General features: G+C 34.7%; 2 protein-coding genes across 2 annotated transcripts; both read right to left on the bottom strand.

The window, feature by feature from the left end:
- Positions 1–1789: 1789 nt before the first annotated feature.
- Positions 1790–2446, bottom strand: LOC148192072 (uncharacterized). Its single transcript, XM_088100301.1, has one exon. It carries the CDS (start codon positions 2444–2446, stop codon positions 1790–1792), a length of 657 nt encoding a protein of 218 aa, XP_087956427.1.
- A 14014-nt stretch (positions 2447–16460) lies between these two features.
- Positions 16461–19043, bottom strand: LOC148192073 (uncharacterized). The gene is made up of 3 exons (XM_088099998.1): positions 18858–19043; positions 17171–17228; positions 16461–17077 (listed from the first exon to the last, which is right to left on the bottom strand). The coding sequence occupies exons 1-3, from the start codon at positions 19041–19043 to the stop codon at positions 16461–16463; spliced, it is 861 nt and encodes a 286-aa protein (XP_087956124.1).
- Between the last annotated feature and the right edge of the window lie 3728 nt (positions 19044–22771).

Below are 22771 nucleotides of genomic sequence, written 5' to 3' on the forward strand. Positions count from 1 at the left end.
TAAGGTTTATTTGTATAGTTCAGTCGTGAGAACTTAGAGAACATATCATTCATGTTCAGGATTCAGATTCCTTGGTTTTGAAATTCCCCAACCCCTTTTTCCTCCTCCAATTTATTTTTATTCATAAAACAAAAGCTTGAAGAGCACTGTTCAAAAAGAATGAAAAATAAACAGAAGACGTATTAAGAGCTAAATGAGATCTTTATGCAAAAGCATATAAGAGTACACTGGTGACTGATTTTGTCCATCACGTATATGATGGTGAATTCTATATATAAGTCATTGATTGAATCTTACAATATTTAAGTTTATACGTTATATCACTTAAAATTCTTGATATCATATAAGGTACATAATGAAACTAAATTTAACATGACTCTAGTTTAAGTTAGCCATAAAAGGTAAACAAAACAATACTAACATCAGCACATTGGTAAGGAACTTTAACCTATATATCAAAGTAATTTAGTTGAGATCCATTTAAAAAGCCATCACTATATATAATGAAAATATTTTATAAAAAAACTTTATTTTGTAACTAATTCAAACAGTAATTATGTTTGAATTATTAACCGATAAACATAAGTGAAAAGATAAATCACTGAAACTATAATTAGGCTTATATGAATAACCATAAATGATCCTTGACTAAAAAAACACCATCTTGATTAGATCTTTCTTTTTTCTGCTTAAATATAACCAGTAAGTAACACTACTGCATATACACATTCAATAAAACAACTAAGAACATTGTAGTTTGTAGAGCTGTCAAAACGGGTAACCTGGTCCAATCCGACCCGACCCACCACGGGTTGGTGACTTAGTGAGTCAATCCAATCCGACTCATTTATTAGCAAGCCGAAAAAATTTGAACCCGACCCACTACAGGTTGGTGGGTTCAACGGATTGGCTCATTGACTCAATTAACTTTTTTTTCACCCTCTTCTTCTCAGATTCTGGACATGTTACTTTGATCGATCAAATTGAAACCGCAATAATTGGACCAATTGATATAAAAGAAAATGAAACAAAAGAAATATACTGTTATATATATTATAAGTTATCAAGCATAAAATTTTGCCAATTTAGTTTAATGAGATATACACAACCGTTTGACCAAGAAACTACATATAGCCATTAACAAAAATATATAGCACAAGATAAAACTGTCATGCTTGTAAATAGGTCTAAAAACAAAATCAAACAAATGATATATTTCTGAATTATGCAATCTATAATATTATCCATCTATTAAATTGGAGTCTTGAATGGATAAATTCACATTATTATGCTCTCTTGAAGCATATTTTTCTTTATCTCCATCTATAATATTATTCAATCTATAACAATAACGCGAAAGGCTCTATTGCTAAGTAAAGGTTGTGCATTTTGAATAATTAATTTAATTAATTTGATTTCAATAAAAAAATAGGATTTGAATAATTAATTTAATTAAAAAAAATGTGGATTGGTGAGCCAACCCAACCCACCACGGGTTCAACCCGTGTGAGCCGGGTTCTTAGTGAACCGGGTCAAAATTGACTCGCATAAAAAATTTTGCATTTTTTTCCAATTAAACCGGACTCAAACCCGTGATACTAGTAGTTTGTTAACAAAGACATCCACCAAACAAATAATCCCACCAGAATGTTACACTTCAACAAATAAAGTTTTCGTTACACTAATTTATTTCTCACAAACGTATAAAATTTAAATAAAATCTTCTCTACTTTAAATTATTGAAATAGTATACTAAATAAAGAAAACCCTAATCGTGAAACGTTTGTTGCTAGTCTTTTAGGATTCGCAGAGGTTGGCGACACATGGGACAGGTCTGATGGGTTTGTAGCCAGCGCGTAATACATTTTTGATGAAAGAAGTGTCGACATGGAAGTGTGTAGCGTTCAACATTGAGATCAAATTCATCCAAGCATATGCAACAACACTCACTCTGTAACATCATAGATTTCTTCAACAACGTGTCAACGAGTTTTTCGGCTGCTGGAACCATTCTTAAAAGATATTGTGTTGTTGCATGAATGCTGTTTTCAGTAACATTGATTACAATCCAGAGAGGAATTTCTGGGGGTTGAGATTCTGAAGAAGTAGCGGCATGATCATCAATGTGAATGATTCTTCGAATTTCATCAGCACCCATGTTTACCAGTGTTTCAATAATGTCAGTGTCGAAGAGCCTAAGCGATGAGGGTGGCGATAACGGTGATGACAGTGATAGCAGTGGCGAAAACAGTGTCCGCAAGAAATCTGGAGCCTCTTGGAACAAGGTTTGGCTTGGTATAAGAGTAAAAGGAGGACCTTGTAGTTGAACTGGAACTAATTGAGAAAAAACTCTCATGCTGAGTCTGAAAGTAGCTGCAGGCATGAGAGTAGTGAGCCCAGTGCCCATGATGGTTATGCTGTACAAACTTTGATTCATCCCAAACATTCTTATGCCGTAGAATGGTCCTGAATAATAGCATTAAAAACATATGAAATCTTAAATTATAAGATTATTGAAATCAATATACATGAACATGAATCACTACTTCTGAAACTTACCTGTTTGTGATGGTGCTGACATGATTACGCTCATAATAAGTCCTTATACTTTCTGGCTGCAGAATTATATGATCTTTACTCTTCTAAGTATTCTTCTCACTATTCTCCTCAGTATCTAATGGTCTTTATATAGAGGGAAATTTATTTGTTTGTTGATTGGAGATTAAAGATAAAGGAAAGTTATTGTTTATCTTTTTTTTATATCTTTTATCTTTTATTGGATAATGTAATATATCATTAGGATTTGATTTATTTGTTGTTGTTTGGAAATTCAAAATAAAGGAAGATTGATGGTTTATTTATATATTTTTTTTATCTTTTTTTATTAAAATGCTATTTTTATAGTTTGATTTTATATCGTTTGATTAAAATTTTAACTTTAAAGTTTTTTTGGTACATATATTTTATTATAAGTTATTTAAAATATTAAAATTCTCTTAAATAAAATATACTGAAGATTTTTTTTTATGATTTTGAGTAATTTATTTTATAATCTTTTTAAATTTATTTGAATTCGATTTACTTTATATATTTGTCGTTATATAAAAGATAATGTATAATTTGTAGGGTGTAACGGTTAAAAGAAAACTTATATTAGCGTATGCTGTAAATATATTTGCGGTTATTTTTTTTTATTATATTAGTAGTTTATATGTTTTTTTATATATTTTAAAATATACTTAAAAATAAATTAAGATACTTATATATTTATTTGTATTTTTTATTTTAAAATATAATTGAATATAAAATAAAAATATAAAATGTTTACGCAAATTGTTACAAATATATATATATATATATATATATATATATATATATATATATATATATATATATATATGATAAAAATAAAAATAATATATTTTCAATATTAAATGAAAATGTATTTGACAGAAATAAATCAAATTTTAGAATTAAAAGACAAAATTCGATGGAATAATAGGATGATGATATGACATGAAGTCTTTGTTTTCAGAAAGGTTGTGTAACTCAATTGATTGATAAGAACATTATTTTTGGACTAGTGGTCATGTGATTAAGTCTTACCTAATGTATAAGATGTTTTGGTTGTTTTAATTATACTATTATTCATCATGAGAAAAGTACTTATATGTTTATATGTTAGTGGTACATAATATAATCAATTGAATTTTGATGGTTGATGTGCTATACGGGATGTACCGGTCGGATCCCACTGTTCGAGGTTACAGTGAATCACCTCGCAAGTAGGTTATAACATGTTATTAGGCAAAGACATTTTTTCATTCTAATTAAATTGAGATTATTTTGAAAAATACATATGACTTGAGTGTCAGAATGTTTATGAGATAACAATCGATTGATGTGGATTAGAGAGAATTGAAAGATCAGATCATAGCTAAGCCAAAAAGGACAATAGACTCTCGAACCCTTTTAACTGAAACAATTGGTATGGTTGTTTGATACTCAAAGAGAACGAGGTTCAAACCCTGGTTAGTGTGTTATGCACCTGTGTTAACGTTGGGTGATGTTATATAGGAAAAACAAGTCCAAGTAGGTAAATCTTCATCTTCAATTTCAACCTTTCTGCTCGATCCATGGATTTTCCCAGTTAAACCTTTCGTCTCTGAACAAGGTATGCATAGAAAAAAGTTTATCTTCTTTTTAATTTATTTTCCAATCGATTTCTACTCCCACCCTCTGTTTCCCTTTTTTTCCCTTTTTTTCCCTTTTTTTCCCTACTATTCTCAAAATGGGGGAGAATGTTGCATTCTGTTATTCCATTTGGTGAAAGTAGTGTTTTAGTTCAGTTGGAGGGAGTCTTGACTGATTGAAAAGTGTGCTTGAGTTACATATATAACTTTTCTTCTAAAAAAATAGTTAGGAAGCAAAGCGTTGTGTGATGTTTTAATTTGGAGATCTGGCATTTTTGTGACATGGTTCTAGGTCATTTTTGACTAACTGTGAGTCATTTCTCAGTTCTAGGATTGGTTTTCTATTTCTGTTTGATTTTTTATTTTTGTTTCCGAACTTTTTGATTTTTGTTTAATTATTACTACTTGGGGTACTATGAAGATAGCCTTCATAGTTATGTTATTGGATCTCTTTTAGCCAAAATTGTAGCTGTGCGAAATGCTTTAGAATAGATTGATGAATTATTCAATTTAGATTTCTCTCCCTATCTCTCTGGTTCCAAAATGTGTGCTGGCTTCGCGGTTATAGCTTTGCATGTTTTTCTCTCTAACAAATTGTTTGTTTCATCTAGGATATTTTAGTTAATATTTGTATAGAAGTGCCTTTAATCCTGGATCAATGGGTCCTAAATTTGTAGAGGTTTTTATTTTTTATTTTTAATAGCTGAGTTGCATTTAAATTTTTGGTCAACGGAGCATGAATCATAGCATGAAAATGAGTAACCATGTATTTGCTACCGAGATAATCTCACTCTCCTATGAGAGTGTGTGTTAATGGTGAGGATGAATCATAGGTTTTGTTTGGAAGTGAGAATTTTGGACCTTAGCTTTTCGTTTCAGAATGCCAAATTTGGACCCTTGCTTTCCAGAATATATTCCACTCCTCACAATTTAGGATTACTTGTTCCCCTACTTTGCTTTGGAAGAAATATTGTGTAGCAGTTACAGAAATATTCTCAAAATAGGAAACATTACGACTGCTTTCAAAGTGTCACTCTTCTGTGTTCGTTTTTATAGCCCAACCTCTTCCTTCTGAAATTGGACCCAAACTCAAACGCAACTTACCTTAAAAACTATCACATTCTGAAATCATTTTTCTCACTATAAATGTGACACTGTTTTCTTTTACTGTTGCTTGCTTTTATTTTATAAAATTTCCAAACTTAACTGTGAAGTGTAATTTCACTTTAGTCAATATATAACACCATATTAGAAACTACAGATTTTTTCCTTTCAGAGTTCTTTTGTGTTTAATTGGAATCCACATTAGTTTTTAATTGAAACTTGAGAAAGACTTAACCTAGCACTGATCTAAATTAACATGATAAATCAAAATAAGTTCATAGAAGTGGTTCATACATGGTATGTGTGATTAAGGTGGTTAACCGTGAGCTTAACTGTAGACTTAGTTGGCAATTCATGGTGTATCTCTTTAGTGATCTTATGCTAGGCTTTTCAGACCCAATTTTTCATAACTTAAAGTAAAATAATGTGACATTCCAGAATACCTTGATCTTAAAGTAAATTTCCTTCCCTCCAAAGCATGCATAGATGGACTTTAGGCCGGATTTTACTATACGTTGTAGCTTCAGTTATTGCTACTATTTTTGCACACCTTAAGTTTAAATATAAGTATTATGCTGCCAACTCAATATATGAACCAACTCAATATAGGATTCTCCCAAAGACACATACTGTTGCTCACTAGTCAATTTTGTCTCAGGATACTCTGCTGTTATAACAACCAATGCTCATCCAACAATCTTTCCCTTCTCCAATGACTTTTCTCTGTCATTTCTTTTCTTCTTGCACACATCAAACTTCTTTTCATTTTGTATTTTCTTCAAATTATGATAGTTTGTCTCTTTATACAAATGCAATGTTTTTAATGTTGGCATCATTGATTACGTTGTATATAGGAAAAAAGATTCAAACATATGAATCTACACACTAGTAAAAAATCGTATTTTTAACTCGCATATTATGCTTCGGTTCCAGCAAAACCGAAGCGTATCGAAACACGGTGGCAGTTTCGTAATATTTAGAACACTATATGCCTCGGTTGTCAAACAACCGATGTCTAAAGAGAATACTTCCTCGGTTAGCAGGGTTAACCGAGGCATAAACCCCACAGATATTATATTAATTAAACCTTTCATCTGGTACGATAGTGGTAGCAGAGATACTGTCTCGGTTGGTAGGAAGGACCGAGGCATACAAGCCTTTACTGCCTCGGGGCAAGAAGGACCGAGGCATAAAAGCCTTTCTTATATGCGAAGGATGAAATTTTCACCCAAATGTTCAACCAAGGAAAACCTAGTGAGACTGAGTGCCTTCTTTCTCGCATCGTCCAGCCTCATCCCCGACCACTCCACTGACGACATTATCTGCTCCGAGTGCGGCCTCGTCCCCGACCACTCCACCGACGACATCCTCTGCTCTGAGTGCGGCCTCGTCCCCGACCACTCCACCGGCGACATCGTCTACTCCGAGTGCGGCCTCGTCCGAGACCACTCCACCAGCGACATCCTCTGCTCCGAGTGCGGCCTCATCCTCGAGTCTCACTCCATGGACGAGACCTCCGATGGGCGACAACGACCCCAATCATCCTCGAGTCTAGATCCCCTCGTGACGATGACGGTCACGGCACCCACACAGCCAGCATAGCCGCGGGATCGGTGGTTTCCGGTGCTAGTCTTTTTGCTCTGCCTGCCGTAACTACTCCACCAAGCGACCCAAATCCGCATTCCTTCCCTGACATTCCAGAAGCTTTCTCTTTGTTCTGGTTTAATTTTGGCTGCTCTTTGTTCTGGCTTTTTGTTTGTCTTTAGCAAAGATGGAAACTTTATGGTTTAATTCTGCGAAGTCCTTCAAGGTGTTGCACGGAGGCGCGCCGACTTTGGTGGCAGAGGTTGTTGTGAGCATAGGCACGTCAGAATATGCCGCAAGGTGATGCAATACCCCATTACTACACCTTGTGGTCACAACTTTTGCAAAGCCTATTTGGAAGGTGCCTTTGCCGGAAAAAGTTTGATGAGGGAAAGGTCATTTGAAGGTGGTCACAAATAAGGTCCACCCTTATTTGTATTTCTATTTGTGTTCTGATTTACTTTGAAATGCTTATGCCCTAGATTACTTCAGTTCACTTTATTTTTGAATTTGTGTGATTATGCTTCTTAGGTTGGAGTATTCTACAATTGTTAACTCACCCGATCCAAATTTTTATTTTTGTTTGATCTTAGTTTCATTTTGTCATTTCTGTTATTTTATTATAGATTAATAGGAAAATGATGACTTTGATAGAATCACGGGGAAAGAAGCCTGAAGATGAAAACTCTGAGGAGTCAAATAAAAATTACGAAAATGATGATAATGATGCAAGTATGGATGATGCAGCCGAGGTTTCAAAACCTTCTTGTTTCGGTAACATTTGTCCGAGGTTCGGTCGTCCTTCCTTGTTGTGCTCCGATCGGCCAACTCTTCAAGTAATCCTTCCCGATTGGTGGTTGACCTGCAGAAGACACTCCGACGCTCAAGTCAGATATGTTTCATAAAGAGGTCTATATTTTATTAGGATAGAGATTGTACCTGACATCAATTGTATTATTTATAGAGTTTGTGGCAATCAAGTCCATTGATTAGTAATCAGTGCAATATAATTTTAGGGAATCAAACCCAATAATCAATAATTAATACTGTATATTTGTAGAGCGTAAGGTAAACTGACCTATGAATACCTGATAATTGCCCATGAATGACCATTAACTCCGATCGGTATATTTCATGTAGTACATAAGCCCCCCAAGTCCGAGCAAGCTCTTTATTAAAAGAGGTTTAAAAGAGGTCTTTAAGAAGTCTATCTTTGATGCTTTAAGTCTTCATTGCTCTATGTACCGAGCGGCGAACTCTAGGAGTTCTCTTTGGATCTGTTCCTTAGACTGAACAAAAAATGCTAAGAGTTCTCTTTGACACTTTTTCCTCTGCAAGAGATTTTCACTCCAAAACATATGCTTTTAAATAAAGTAAACGCTTCAATATTTATTTTTATAATGAAAAGGCATTGGAACCTGACAAAGCTGAAATTGTTGAGTAGTTGACTGATAAGAGTTCTTTTTCGAACTTCCTACGTTGAATGGGGATTTCTGAAGCCATTTTTCTAACTTCCTACGTTGAGCGGGTATTTCTGAAGCCATTTTTATGACTTTCCCCCGAGTGGCTTAAGGCATGAGTCGTTTTTCTGACTTCCTGCGTTGAGTGGGGATTTCTGAAGCCATTTTTCTGACTTTCCCCGAGCGGCTTGAGGCAGAAGTCATTTTCTTGACTTCCTGCGTTGAGCGGGGATTTCTAAAGCCATTTTTCTGACTTCCCCCGAGCGGCTTGAGGCAGGAGTCATTTTCTTGACTTCCTGCGTTGAGTAGGAATTTCTGAAGCCATTTTTCTAACTTCCTCCGAATGGCGGTTTGTGCGCTGGGTCCTGTCATCTGCACTGAAGAGAAAATTACACTTCGAATTCGAATGATCAGAAAAAATTGAGCCAATGAAATTCATATTAAAACAGTTGATAGGAAGCTGGATGGTCGGGCAAGCGAGATCAGTTGAACGTTTGGAGAATCATATTAGAATGTGTCATGAGTGGAATGCAAGTGCTTTAATGTCTGCAAGATTCACAATATAAAAATATAATTTATATAAAATTATCCATTTAACCACCGTTGATAAGTAGTGATTGGCTTTAATATCCCCGTGATCGCCGCTGTTAAAAGATGAATTGGGAAATAGCTTGATTTTTTGCTGGACATTTACTTTTCTCCTTATTAAGAAAGGAAAATGACACTTGAACAACCATTTTTGACAACATTTAGACACGCGCACACGTGTCTAAATTTGAGTGGTCTATTTTCATTTAATTTTTCCAACTGGACCACTCAAATTTAGACACGTATGCACGTGTCTAAATGTTGTCAAAAATGGTTGTTCAAGTATCATTTTTCATTAAGAAAAGTGCAAACCGAAGACACTTCTTTGACTTGAATTGCTTAATGACTGGTATCCAAGAAAAAAATAAATTCCTAAGAAAGATAAACCATATAATAATGATGGAAATCAGTGCAAATATTGATGCGGGTGGGTTAAAGATATATCTTTCCCCGAGGTGAGGCTTTTTATTTAATTTTTCACTCTTTTTTTGACGTCCTTGCTTTTTCTCTCGTTTTCTTCAACGCAAGAAAGAGAGGCTGAAGACACCGCCACCATCGGATCTGTGATGAACAAGGGCCATGAGACGAAACAGATCCCCTCGCACCAAATCCTCTGTATACAATGATCTTTCAGACTTGGTTTCCTTGGGCGTTGGTGGCGGAAACCCTCGTTGGCGATGATGGAGACCCGTTATTGGCGTCGTGGCGTCACTCGTCTTAGCTGCTTACTTGAACTGACTTTAGCAGTTGCATAATGGTGAGGCGCTGCCCGATGACCTTTGGCTTGGGGAATGCCACGAGTGTTGCGGATGATGCGGAGGTTGGTCCGAATGGTGCAACTGCTATCGCGAGTGTTGGTGGCTGGACCGAACGGCGCGACAGCCGTCGCCGACGGCGGGCTGGTCTCGTCGAAGGCTGCCGCATATTATGAAGAATGAACCCCTGGGTTTCCCTGCTTCTCACGTTTCACATGGGTCGAACCATGAAGAGGACGACTTTGATGATTGTTGCATCTGGAATTTTCCTATTTTTGTGATTCAGTTTTGTAACTAGGGGATGTAACAGGTGGTTTCCGATTTGGGGAATTTCTCGGTGAAGAATTGGTATTGTGTTCTTGATCCTATTTGGGGTTTCCTGTTGATTCATGGCGGAGGGTTTCTTGAACTTGGGGATTTTCTCTCTACCCTTGAGAGCATCCTTCGTGACTAAGAGATATGTCATGTCTGGTTGGCTGCATCAACGACAGGGCGAACGACTTCGTCGGCAAGAGGCGCGAGACGCGTGGAGTACCGGCTCACAACCTGCTGTTGAGAGGGGTGTTAGCGGTGGCATCAATGGCTGCCATAGTGATGGTAAGTCTCACCCAGAAGAGTTGTGTTTTGTAGTTTGTATCCGAACGGTGCGATCGTTTGACAAGGTTACCGTTATGCGCAACCCCAACGGAGCGAAATCTGCCATCGGTGATGAAAGGTTAGGTGCTTGAGTATGGACTGTCCGACGATAGAGTAGCGGACGTGGCCGATGGCGAGGTCGCTATTGATGCTTACAATGTCGCACTCCTGGTGAATTTTCTCATTACCTTACGCTTCCTCGAGAGACGTTTGTTGGATACGGCGGTCCTATAAAAACCATAAATGCTTGGCCAGTGCAATTAATTCACTGAAGGGACTTTCCAAATGGCGAGTCAGTAAAATGATGATACATGCTTACATGGAAGTAAGTAACAAATTTCCATATTTTTCCAAAAATTCTATTTCTTCAAAATATTATATATTATTATCTTCAGAATTAACTGATAAATAAGAAAAGAGAACTTGTATAACTAAAACCCTCTGAGACAGTTTGGTCGGCTAATTGCCGCAATGGTTGATCATGAAGAAATTATGGCATTTCTAATGGTATTAGATTATGAACCAAACTATGCTACAAGTCTATTGATTAGTAATCAGTGCAATATAATTTTAGGGAATCAAACTTAATAATCAATAATTAATACTATATATTTGTAGAGCATAAAGTAATCTGACCTACGAATACATGATAATTGCCCATGAATGACCTTTAACTCCGATCGGTATATTTTATATAGTACACTTCTGATTCTGATGATAAGGTCCTCGAGAAAATTAAGGACAATGATCTGAATCAATAACATAAGCGAAGAAAGGAGTGAAAGGACGAGACCTCGGTTCAACTTTAAAAAATTAAAAAAAATGCCTCGATTCAACTTTAAACTGGGGCATAAGACCCCCTTTGCTGCCTGGTAAAGAACCCTCTATTGCCTCGGTTGCATTTGAACTGAGGCAAAAGCATACACTTTTTTGCCTCATTTTAGACCCGAGGCAAAAAGTGATAGACTTTTTACCTCGCTTGTATATGCCTTAGTTGCAGAACTGGTGCAAATAGGTAAAAATAACCGATATCGTTTCCCTTTACTGTACTAGTGACAACATCGTCTCAATCAAAAGAAATATCAAGTTCGGATTCATTGGCTCATGTTTTAGGAAACCAAGAGCATTGTGGACGTGTTCGTGGTTTAGGTTTAGGTCCTTGTCTGTCTACCGTCTTTGGAGTCCATGCTCGTTCTCATAGTGGATCATTTTCATCTACTTCTTCTAATATTGAATTACAATCTCAAGTTAATGAACATTTAATAAATATTTACTTGGTTTCTTCCTTTTAAGATTAACATGGTATCATATTTCTCACTTTTTAAAATAATTTTTTCTGTTATATGTATCTTCATTGACTTCTTCTAATGTTGAATTACAATCTCAAGTTAATGAATATTTAATAATATTTACTTGGTTTCTTCATTTTATGATTAACATGTTAGGTATCATATTTCTCACTTTCTAAATAATTTTTTTCTGTTATAGGTATCTTCATTGATATCACAAGTTAATGAAATGAAGGCAATGATGACACTTTTGTTACAAAATCATCAAGGCTCATTGCCTTCACAGTTTACAGTATTTCAACGATCATCGGTAATAAATGTTAAATTTATTTGGATGTTTGTTTTTTAAAATATATTATCTACTAACTATTATGTTATATTGTAGGTATTTAATTAAGGGAGTGTTCCAAACAATGGATGTAATGAAGAAGAAGAAAATTAGATATTGTTATTGAATATCTTTATGAGCCATATTTTTAGTATTGAACATTTGTATTGAATATATGTATTAAACATCTATATTGAACATATGAAATAATCATCTTTCCTTTTAATTTTTAGGTTTAATAGGTTCGGAGGTCCCTATATTTGCGGGTTCGTTTCAATTGGGTCCTCCAATTTTGAAAGTGATCAATTGGGTCCTCCAATTTTGAAAGTGATCAATTGGGTCCCTAATTTAACAAAATTGAGTCAATAATATCTTTTCCGTTAAATGTAATGCACGACGTTAAATTTTTAAACAGGTGACATGCAGAACATTTTTTTATTTCCAGGTGGCATAGTTTAAACTTAATACGTGGCACAACCAATTTCTGCAATTTTTAATTTGCATTCAGATTCCCTTTTCCTTACTAATCCTAAACCCTAATTTTCTTTTTTCACCTCTCGCCTTCAAAATTCACCAAATTGTTTGATCCTGAAGCTTCCTGGGACAAGGTTTGTTCTTTCAGTACATCCTTCATAGATCCATTCCTGAATGAGAGGGAGAAGGCGTGGCGGTTGAGGAGGTCGATGTAGAGGACGTAGGTGGCGGGGTGGAGGTGGCGGTGGGGGAGGACGCGAGTGGAGAGTAGGGAGATATAAAATACAGATTTCAGGTTTCAGGGGTTTTCAGTGTCAGCATGACAATTAAGCCTAGTAACTAACCTAGAATGGAAATTTTCCAAAAACTGGAAAAATTCCATTCACCCAATGAGGGGATTCATCTCTTCGGTTCATTCCATACCCTAATCTAGCCGTATGGAGCCACCAATCTTCATCTGCGTGCTTTACATGGGTTTGTGAAACCGCAAGGGAGGATACCGGAGGATCCTCCAAGCGACACGGTAGTATGAGTTGCAAACTCACTTTCCGTATCAATGTCTGCCTTCTTGTCGCCGAGTTGGGTTTGAGGGGCTGCTTCGCTTTCCATAGTTTATGACATGACCCCTTTTCCAAATCAATCTATGTTCCTATAACTCCTCAAGCCCCGTCCGAATCAACTAACGGTTTACCTTCCAAATCGGCATAGTCGCTCCCTTAAGAGGGCTCTACGACAATTACTTTCTCCTCAGGAAGAGCTGCTTCCGTGTTTATGCTCTCTTTTAAAGGGGTCTCGGGCTTTTCAGCTTCTGAAGCATTCTTCTTTGATTTCCCACTTGGCTTTTCTGTTTCCGATGGTTCGACGATAAGCTTCTCGTTGTGTTTGATGGGTTCATTGCTTCGTGGTTCCTCTGAAGATGTCTCTTTAGTCTCTATATGTTCTCCCTTCACTAGCTCGCTGCTTTGATTCTTTTCCTCCGAATCTTTCTCGGCTTTTGGTTCTGGTTGCACTGTTTCCTTAGCAGGTTCATTGGGAAGAGTTTCCCCTGAAGGTTTCTCAGCTTCTGATTCCAGTTTCACTGTTTCCTTGGTTGCTTCACTAACACTAGTTACCTCTAAAGGTTTCTCAGATTCTGATTTTAGTCTAACTGTTTCCTTGGCTGGTTCACTTATACCAGTTACCTTTGAAGGTTTCTCAGCTTCTTACTTACAGTTTAAAATGATATAAAATACACGTATTAGTTCAAACTGTGCCACATGGAAATAAAAAAGATGTTCAGCATGCCACCTGTTTAAGAAGTTAACGCCGTCCATTGTATTTAACGGAAAGGGTATTATTGACTCAATTTTGTTAAATTAGGGACCCAATTGATCACTTTCAAAATTAAAGGACCCAATTGAAACGAACCCCCAAATATAGGGACCTCCGAACCTATTAAACCTAATTTTTATGTATGAACAATTAGTTGTATGAATGATATTAGGTTGAACAATGTAGTTTATTTTATACAATATTAATCAATTTTAGTTCATATTAATTTATTGTTTGTTTTGTCAATAAAGCCATTTTTATCATAATCCAATTTTATTACAATCAAAAATGAAAAAAAATGAATTGTATACATTTCCTACGATTTTAAAATCCCGGTTAACTAAACCATGCAAAATAGGGACGATTTTGAGAGAACCCCATTTCCGTTGATTTTTGAGTAACCCCACTAATACCGGCAGTTTTTCACAAAACTCTTGAAAATTCCGACGATTTCTCGAAGCTCCAGCTAATATATACTGGCGGTTTTTGGAAACCTCCACTAATACCAGTGGTTCTGCAAAAACCCCAGAAAATTGCGGCGGTTTAGGAAAAAAACCATCACTACTCACTTAGCAACGTAGATTTTCCCAATAGTTTTTCCAACGCTAGGAAATGTGCTTTTCGGAGATTAAAACTGTCGATAACATTAAAAATAACCCCAGAAAAAATTGCAATTTTATAGTGCATGTATTAGACAACTTTCACTAAATACAATGTAAAAATTCATGTAACTGTTTATCTTCTTTTCCTATAAACTTCAAATTCTTGATTATATTGTATATAAGATATATAGTGAAACTAAATTTAAAATGACTCTAGTTCCAATAGACACTCATCCCACAATACCCAATAGACACTCATCCCACAATACTCAATAGACACTCATTCCACAATACCCAATAGACACTCATTCGGATGATACATTGATGAGCGGTCACGGGAGGTAATGCACTTGTGATGACTTCTACTTCTTCTTACAAATACACTTTCAAAATACTCCATACCATCCACAAGGTTAGTCCTCAACACTATGTCCAAAATCGGCACATAGACCAGGACCTCCTGTCCCTTTCACCACATAATTAATCATTCTCTACTTGAGACTGGATGATTATTAGAGTATCAGGATAACCTCCAACAACAGGACCCTCAACATCAACATATACACTAATACCATATCATTACAGAATCTCTCCACGAGACTCATGTCATGTTCATATTCATCAACTCATACCATGCTCAAATTCATAATTCCATACAATGTAAAAATTCATGTCACTATTTATCTTCTTTTCCTATAAACTTCAAATTCTTATTATATTGTATATATCTTTTCTTATAAACTTCAAATTCTTGATTATATTGTATATAAGATATATAATGAAACTAAATTTAAAATGACTGTAGTTCCAATTAGCCATACAAAATAAACAAAATAATACTTGTCAAGAAACTTTAACCTATATATCAAAGTAATTTAATTGAGATCGATTTAAAAAACCTTCACTGTATGTTGAAAATATTTAAAAAAAAACATTATTTTATAATGAATTCAAAAATAAATATTATTTTTGAGTTATTAACTTAGATAGCTCTAAACTGATTTTCTCTTAACACACAAGTAAATTAAAATTTTTAAAGAATTAAAGAGCTTAACAAAAGTAAAAAAAAATGTAAGATTCATTTTTTTAATATTTAATTATTATAATAATCATAATATATCCCATATAAAAAAATTCGTTCAAAAAATATATAATACCATTACCGTTATTCTAAATATAATTATATATATATATATATATATATATATATATATATATATATATATATATATATATATATATATATATATTAAAGTCAACATACATTATTTATAAATTATAAATATAAAAATACGAATTATACGATCATCGCACATACACGAACACAAACAAGTAGGGTAAGCTAACATGCAACAAATCATTTATAAAACATGCATAATTACTTTGATACACTCAACAAACCTCATATAATAATTAAGTCAGACACCCTCATACCATCATACAGCAATCGCATCATAGATACTCATCCCATCATCCCACAATCCCTAATAGACACTCATCCCACAATACCCAATAGACACTCATCCCACAATACCCAATAGACACTCATCCCACAATACTCAATAGACACTCATTCCACAATACCCAATAGACACTCATTCGTTCAAAAAATTCATTTTTTTAATATTTAATTATTATAATAATCATAATATATCCCATATAAAAAAAATTCGTTCAAAAAATATATAATACCATTACCGTTATTCTAAATATAATTATAAAATAAATAAATATATATATATATATATATATATATATATATATATTAAAGTCAACTTACATTATTTATAAATTATAAATATAAAAAATGGACTGAAATAAATATACGTATCTTCTGTGTAAAGTTCTTTATATTTCTTTTTGTGAACGATTGTATTAATAATGTAATATATTAACAATAAAATATTAGGTGTGAGGAAAATGGAGTGTTAAAAAATGAAAAATCCATCATAGTATTTATTGATAGTCAAAACACCTATACATGAATGTTACACTTCAAATTACAAAGTTTTCATTAGAAATTATACTAATTTATTTCTCAACGTGATCTTCAACGTATAAAATCTTCTGTATTTTAAATTCTTGAAATAGTACATTAAACAAAAACAAAAAACCCTAATCATAAAACTTTTGGTGCTAGTCTTTTAGAGTTTGCAGAGGTTGACGACACATGGGACAGGTCTGACTGGTGTGTAGCCAGCGCGTAATACATTTTTGATGAAAAAAGTGTTGACATGGAAGTGTGTAGCACTCAGCATTGAGATCGAATTCATCCAAGCATATGCAACAACAACACTTAGTCTCTACCGTAGATTTCTTCAACAACGTGTCAATGGGTTCTTTGGCTGCTGGAACCGTTCTTAAATGCATGCTGCTATCTGTAACATTGATTACAATCCACAGAGGAATTTCTGAGGGTTGAGATTCCGAAGAAGTAGTAGCATGATCATCAATATGAAAGATTCCTCGAATTTCATCAGCAACCGTGTTTACTAGTCTGTCAATAAGGTAAGTGTCGAAGAGTCTACGTGATGACAGTGGCGATGACAGTGATAACAGTGACGATAACAGTGTCTGCAATAAATCTCGACCCTCTTGGCAAAAGGTTTGGCTCGGTATAAGTATAAAAGGATGACCTTGTAGTTGAAGTGGAAAAGATTGAAAAAAAACTCTGATGCTGAGTCTGAAAATAGCTGCAGACGTAAGAGTAGTGAGCCCATTGCCCATGAGGGATGTGCTGTAACGAAATGGTCCTGAATATAGCATAAAAATAATATGAAATCTTAAGTTATGAGATTACTGAAAATCACTGTACATTAACATAAATCGCTACTTCTAAAACTTACGTGGTTGTGCTGGTGCTGACATGATTACACTCATGATAAATCCTTTGATACTTTCTGCCTACAGAATTATATGATTTTTTTACACTTCTCAGTATTCTTCTCAGTATTCTCCTCAGTCTCTAATGGTCTTTATATAGAGGGAGATTTATTTATTTGTTGAATGGAGATTAAAGATATAGGAAAATTGTTGTATATCTTTTTTAATATCTCTTATCTTTTTTTGGATAATGTAATATATTATTAGGATTTGATTTATTTGTTGTTGATTGAAAATTTAAAATAATTGTAGATTGATTGTTTATTTTTATATCTTTTATCTTTTTTTATTCGAATGCTATTTGATTTTATATCGTTTGATTAAAATTTTAAGTTTAAAGTTTTTTTTAGTACAGATATTTTATTATAAGTTATTTAAAATACTAAAATTCTATTAAATCAAATATAGTTAGAGATAAATTCTATTTGATTTTATATCGTTTGATTAAAATTTTAACTTTAAAATAAAATTTTATATAGTTAGAGATAAAATCAGAATACTTATAGATTTATTTGTATTTTTTATTTTAAAATATAATTGAAGATAAAATAAAACTATAAAATGTTTACGTAAATTGTTATAAATATATATATATATATATATATATATATATATATATATATATATATATATATATATAAAAGGTTTAATTAAATTTGAATTCACGATAAATTTGATAATTTTTAATTTAATTTCTTATAAATTTTTATGGATCATTAAATAAAATTATATTTTTTAATTTAATTTATATTATTAAATTTATTTTTTTAATTAATGTAACTATGTGGCTCTTCATTGGATGATATTACTGTTTTCCTCAGTATCTAATGGTCTTTATACAGAGAGATTTATTTATTTGTTGAATTGAGATTAAAGATAAAGGAAAATTATTGTATATCTTTTCTAATATCTCTTATCTTTTTTTGGATAATGTAATATATTATTAGGATTTGATTTATTTGTTGTTGATTGAAAATTTAAAATAAATGTAGATTGATTGTTTATTTATATATCTTTTATCTTTCTTTATTACAATGCTATTTGATTTTATATCGTTTGATCAAAATTTTAACTTTAAAGTTTTTTTCAGTACAGATATTTTATTATAAGTTATTTAAAACATTAAAATTCTCCTAAATCAAATATATTGAACATTTGTTTTTTTTATTTTAAGTAATTTATTTTATAATCTCTGTTTTAAATTTATTTGAATTCGATTTACTTTATATATTTGTGGTTATATAAAAGATAATGTATAATTTGTAGTGTGTGATGGTTAAAAGAAAATTTATATTAGTATGCTGTAGATATATTTGCGGTTATTTTTTTATTATATTAGTAGTTTATATGTTTTTTTTATATTTTAAAATATAGTTAGAGATAAAATCAGAATACTTATAGATTTATTTGTATTTTTTATTTTAAAATATAGTTAGAGATAAAATCAGAATACTTATAGATTTATTTGTATTTTTTATTTTAAAATATAATTGAAGATAAAATAAAACTATAAAATGTTTACGTAAATTGTTATAAATAAATAAATAAATATATATATATATATATATATATATATATATATATATATATATATATAAGGTCCTGGAAACTATATGGGTTATTGGGCGTTATTTTTGGAGGCAGTCAGACCCTAAGGGCCAAAGGCACCATGACCTTAGAAGGGGTTCCTTCATTTTCCCAATTCTGAACCAGTTTCCAGTTTTCCCTTCTCTCTCTAGACTCATCTCCATTTTCTTCTTCTTGCTCTGATTTCTCTCTACCTTTCCACCACTTTCCACCATTGAAATTTCGAATAGGTGGTGTGCTTTCGCTCATCCGATTGAAATTTTGATTGGACGGGTAAGTCAATTTCTCCACTCTTCTTGAACCTAGGGCATGCAACTAGTGGGGCTCCTTTTTGATTCTCTATCTATTCTAGCTCTAAGAGCTGTTTCCATCACCAATTAGGTGGTTGTAGGTCACAGTTTGGATTTTCGCTGTGAAGGCACTATTAGGGCACTATAGTTGGCTGTACTACTCAACTTCAAGGTAAGGGGAGCTAATTATTTTTGTATGAATTTATTTTATAAAAATATATACATATGAATGTTGAACTGGTGTGTTCTTGTGAAATTGTTTTATGACTTTTATTGTATTGGGTGTTATAACTGAAATTGTGCATGTTGTGATGTGATGAATTTAATCTGTTTTGAATGAGTTTGTTGGCTGAAATTAATCTTGTTGGAAGGTCTGGAGTAAGGGTTCTGTAATAGCATGTATATGGGTACTAAATAAATGTACAGGTATTGTTTGAGGTTGCTGTGAGAGGAAGTGAAAATATTAAAATTAGTCATTTCAGATTTAGAGCATAAGAGAACAGGGTAGATAATTTAAATAAATTAATTGTTAATTGTTGAGAGTCTTTCTTTGTTGGTAGGATAGAGGAACCTTAAAAACCTGAGTTGGAACATCCCTAATTGTCAACACTCAATTTTGTCCGGGTTGAAAAAAGAAGTGTTTTTATTGATTTTTTTTTATTTTATTTTACCTTTTTATTTTATTCTATTTTTATTTATTTAGATTTTTGCTTTTTAATTCAATTTCTACTTTTCTTATCTTCAATTTTGTTTTAATAGAGTTAATAATTAAAAAATTAAAAAATGAAATTAAAACTGAAAATAAATAATAAATAAAATAAAAAGTAAAAAAATAGAAAAGAGGAAAACGTGGGAAATGGTATGGAATACGTGTCTAGGGGTGAGGGGACCAGGTGGTTAGGAAAGGATTTTTCCCAAGATCTTGGGGGGGGGGACAAGGTGGTTAGCGGAGAGGATTTTCCAGAGATCTTTGGGGGCAGGATTTTGTGGAGTCAGAGAAAAAAAAAGGGGAAAGGGGGCACAGGAGGGACGTTCATCTGCAGCGATCATCATAGAAGGATATCCATCATTGGCACCGGAAAAGAAAGACAAAGGCCAGAGGAGGAAGGAGAGGAAGTCACCGGATTCTTGCAGCAAGCAGCAGCCCTAGAGCTCTGAGAGGTAAGCATCTTGCTCCCCTGTGTGGTCATGTATGCTTACTGCATAAACTCCGTGCACCCCTGTCTAGCCAGCCCATATACCATTGTCACAGAATCATCCATCTCACTCATGCTCATATGCACACTACGCACTCATCGTTTCCGATACCAAATGGACCAGATTCAATCAACATTAAAATCAATCAATAAACAATAAAGATTAGGAGAGGCAGAGAGGAAAAGTGGTGTTGCGGGGAGCATTTGGCATTCGAGAAAATCCTCGAATGGGGAAGAAGAAGAGTGGCGTTGATGGCACCGGTGAGGTTAGGGGCGCGACGGCGTTGAGTCCCGGCAGCCCGAGCTGTTGAAAGGGAATCTGGTGGCCGTGGAGATGAACGCGGAGGAGGACCCTCCCTGAGAATCGCTGTTGTCGAAAAGAGAAGGGCGGAGACGGTGACGTCGTGGCTGGTGGTGGTTCTGGTGGCGCGAGGTGTCGCCGGCGAGGCTAAGGCGCGTTCTGTTTGAAGTGACGGTGGCCGGTTATGGTAGAGGCGGTGGTGAGTTCGTGGTGCAGAGCTGGGGACCTTGGGTCAGAGAAGATGTGAGCTGGGGAGTGGGAATGAGGATGAACCTCCTGAACCCCTAGAAAATTCTAGGTTAGAAAGCATTGGACTGGGCCAAGCCCAGAAATGGGCGTACGTCTGGTGCATTGGGCCTTTTGTGGGGCGCTCGTTAGTTGGCGTCCGTTCACCATTCCCCCACAACGAACGCTCGTTATCCAAACAAACGAGCGTTCGTTAAAACTTAAGCTTTTTTCTGACCGTTCGGTCAGCTTCTACCTAACGAGCGTTCGTTATACAAACGAACGACCGTTCGTCCTTAAGCTTCCACATTTGAACGTCCGTTCGTCATGACAATAACGAACGTTCGTCCTTAAGCATCCATTTTTGAACGTCCGTTCACCATTCCCCCACAACGAACGCTCGTTATCCAAACAAACGAGCGTTCGTTAAAACTTAAGTTTTTTTCTCTGACCGTTCGGTCAGCTTCTACCTAACGAGCGTTCGTTATACAAACGAACGAACGTTCGTTCTTAAGCTTCAATTTTTGAACGTCCGTTCCTCTTTTCATACAACGAGCGTTCGTCCTTAAGCTTGCATTTTTGAACGTCCGTTCACTATCTTTACCAATGAGCGCTCGTTATTTTGCTTTCGATCCAAGCGTTCGTTATTTTGCTTTCGTTCAAAACGTCCGTTCGCTCGGCACTCTCACCAACGAGCGCTCGTTATCCAAACGAGCGAACGCTCGTTATCCATAAGACTTTTCGACCGTTCGTTCAACATTCCAAACGAAAGAGCGCTCGTTATCCAAACGAGCGAACGCTCGTTATCCAAACGAGCGAACGCTCGTTATCCTTAAGACTTTTTGACCGTTCGCTCAGCACTCTCACCAACGAGCGCTCGTTATCCAAACGAGCGAACGCTCGTTATCTTTAAGACTTTTTGACCGTTCGCTCAAACTTCTCACCAACGAGCGCTCGTTATCCAAACTAGCGAACGCTCGTTACCTTAAGCATTCTTGACCGTTCAGAGCGCTCGTTATACAAACGAACGAGCGTTCGTTTCCGAACCAAAGAACGCTCGTTACTCAGCCTTAATTTCCCAACGTTCGTCCTCTCTCCAAATGAACGAGCGTTCGTTTCCGAACCAAAGAACGCTCGTTACTCAGCCTTAATTTCCCAACGTTCGTCCTCTCCCCAACGAACGCTCGTCATTCTGAATACTGTCCCCAACGTTCGTCCAGCCTTTCCCATTTCTTTTTTTTGTTTATTTATCTTTCTTTATTGTCTTATTTTATTCTATTTATTTATTTTAGGCATTCACTTATCCTAAAATATATATTTAATAATACAATATTGATAGTTTAAATAAAAAGAATTTATAAGAAAAGTTTTAAAGGTTTAAAGCGCACGTGTGACCGCTCGCGTCGTCCTTGTGCTAAAAACCTTTTCTTCTTTTCTTAAATAAAATTTCAAAAATACGTTTTAAAGGTTTAAGCACACGTGTGACCGCTCGCGTCGTCCTTGTGCTAAAAACCTCTTCTTCTTTTCTTAAATAAATTTACAAAAATATGTTTTAAAGGTTTAAGCACACGTGTGACCGCTCGCGTCGTCCTTGTGCTAAAAACCTCTTCTTCTTTTCTTAAATAAATTTACAAAAATATGTTTTAAAGGTTTAAGCACACGTGTGACCGCTCGCGTCGTCCTTGTGCTAAAAACCTCTTCTTCTTTTCTTAAATAAATTTACAAAAATATGTTTTAAAGGTTTAAGCACACGTGTGACCGCTCGCGTCGTCCTTGTGCTAAAAACCTTTTTCTTCTTCCTTAAATAAATTTACAAAAGAAATACGTTTTGAAGGTTAAGCACACGTGTGGCCGCTCGCGTCGTCCTTGTGCTAAAAACCTTTTCTTTTCTTAAATAAAAAGAATTTCAAAAATACGTTTAAAGGTTGAACACTCGTGTGATCGTTCGCATCGTCCTAGTGTTCA

The sequence above is a fragment of the Vigna umbellata genome, chromosome 10 (genome assembly GCF_029865625.1).
Source record: "Vigna umbellata cultivar VRB3 chromosome 10, Vumbellata_1.0, whole genome shotgun sequence".
Taxonomy (NCBI): Eukaryota; Viridiplantae; Streptophyta; class Magnoliopsida; order Fabales; family Fabaceae; genus Vigna; species Vigna umbellata.

Bases quoted from the DNA above. Each gene is read 5' to 3' on its own strand.
- LOC148192072 (XM_088100301.1), bottom strand. From the start codon at position 2,446: ATGTTTGGGATGAATCAAAGTTTGTACAGCATAACCATCATGGGCACT.
- LOC148192073 (XM_088099998.1), bottom strand. From the start codon at position 19,043: ATGAGCGAAAGCACACCACCTATTCGAAATTTCAATGGTGGAAAGTGG. The intron at 17,229-18,857 runs GTCTGACTGCCT...ATAATTCTGTAG, and splicing joins TGGTGCCTTTGGCCCTTAGG to GCAGAAAGTATCAAAGGATT. The intron at 17,078-17,170 runs GTAAGTTTTAGA...TGCTATATTCAG, and splicing joins GTCAGCACCAGCACAACCAC to GACCATTTCGTTACAGCACA.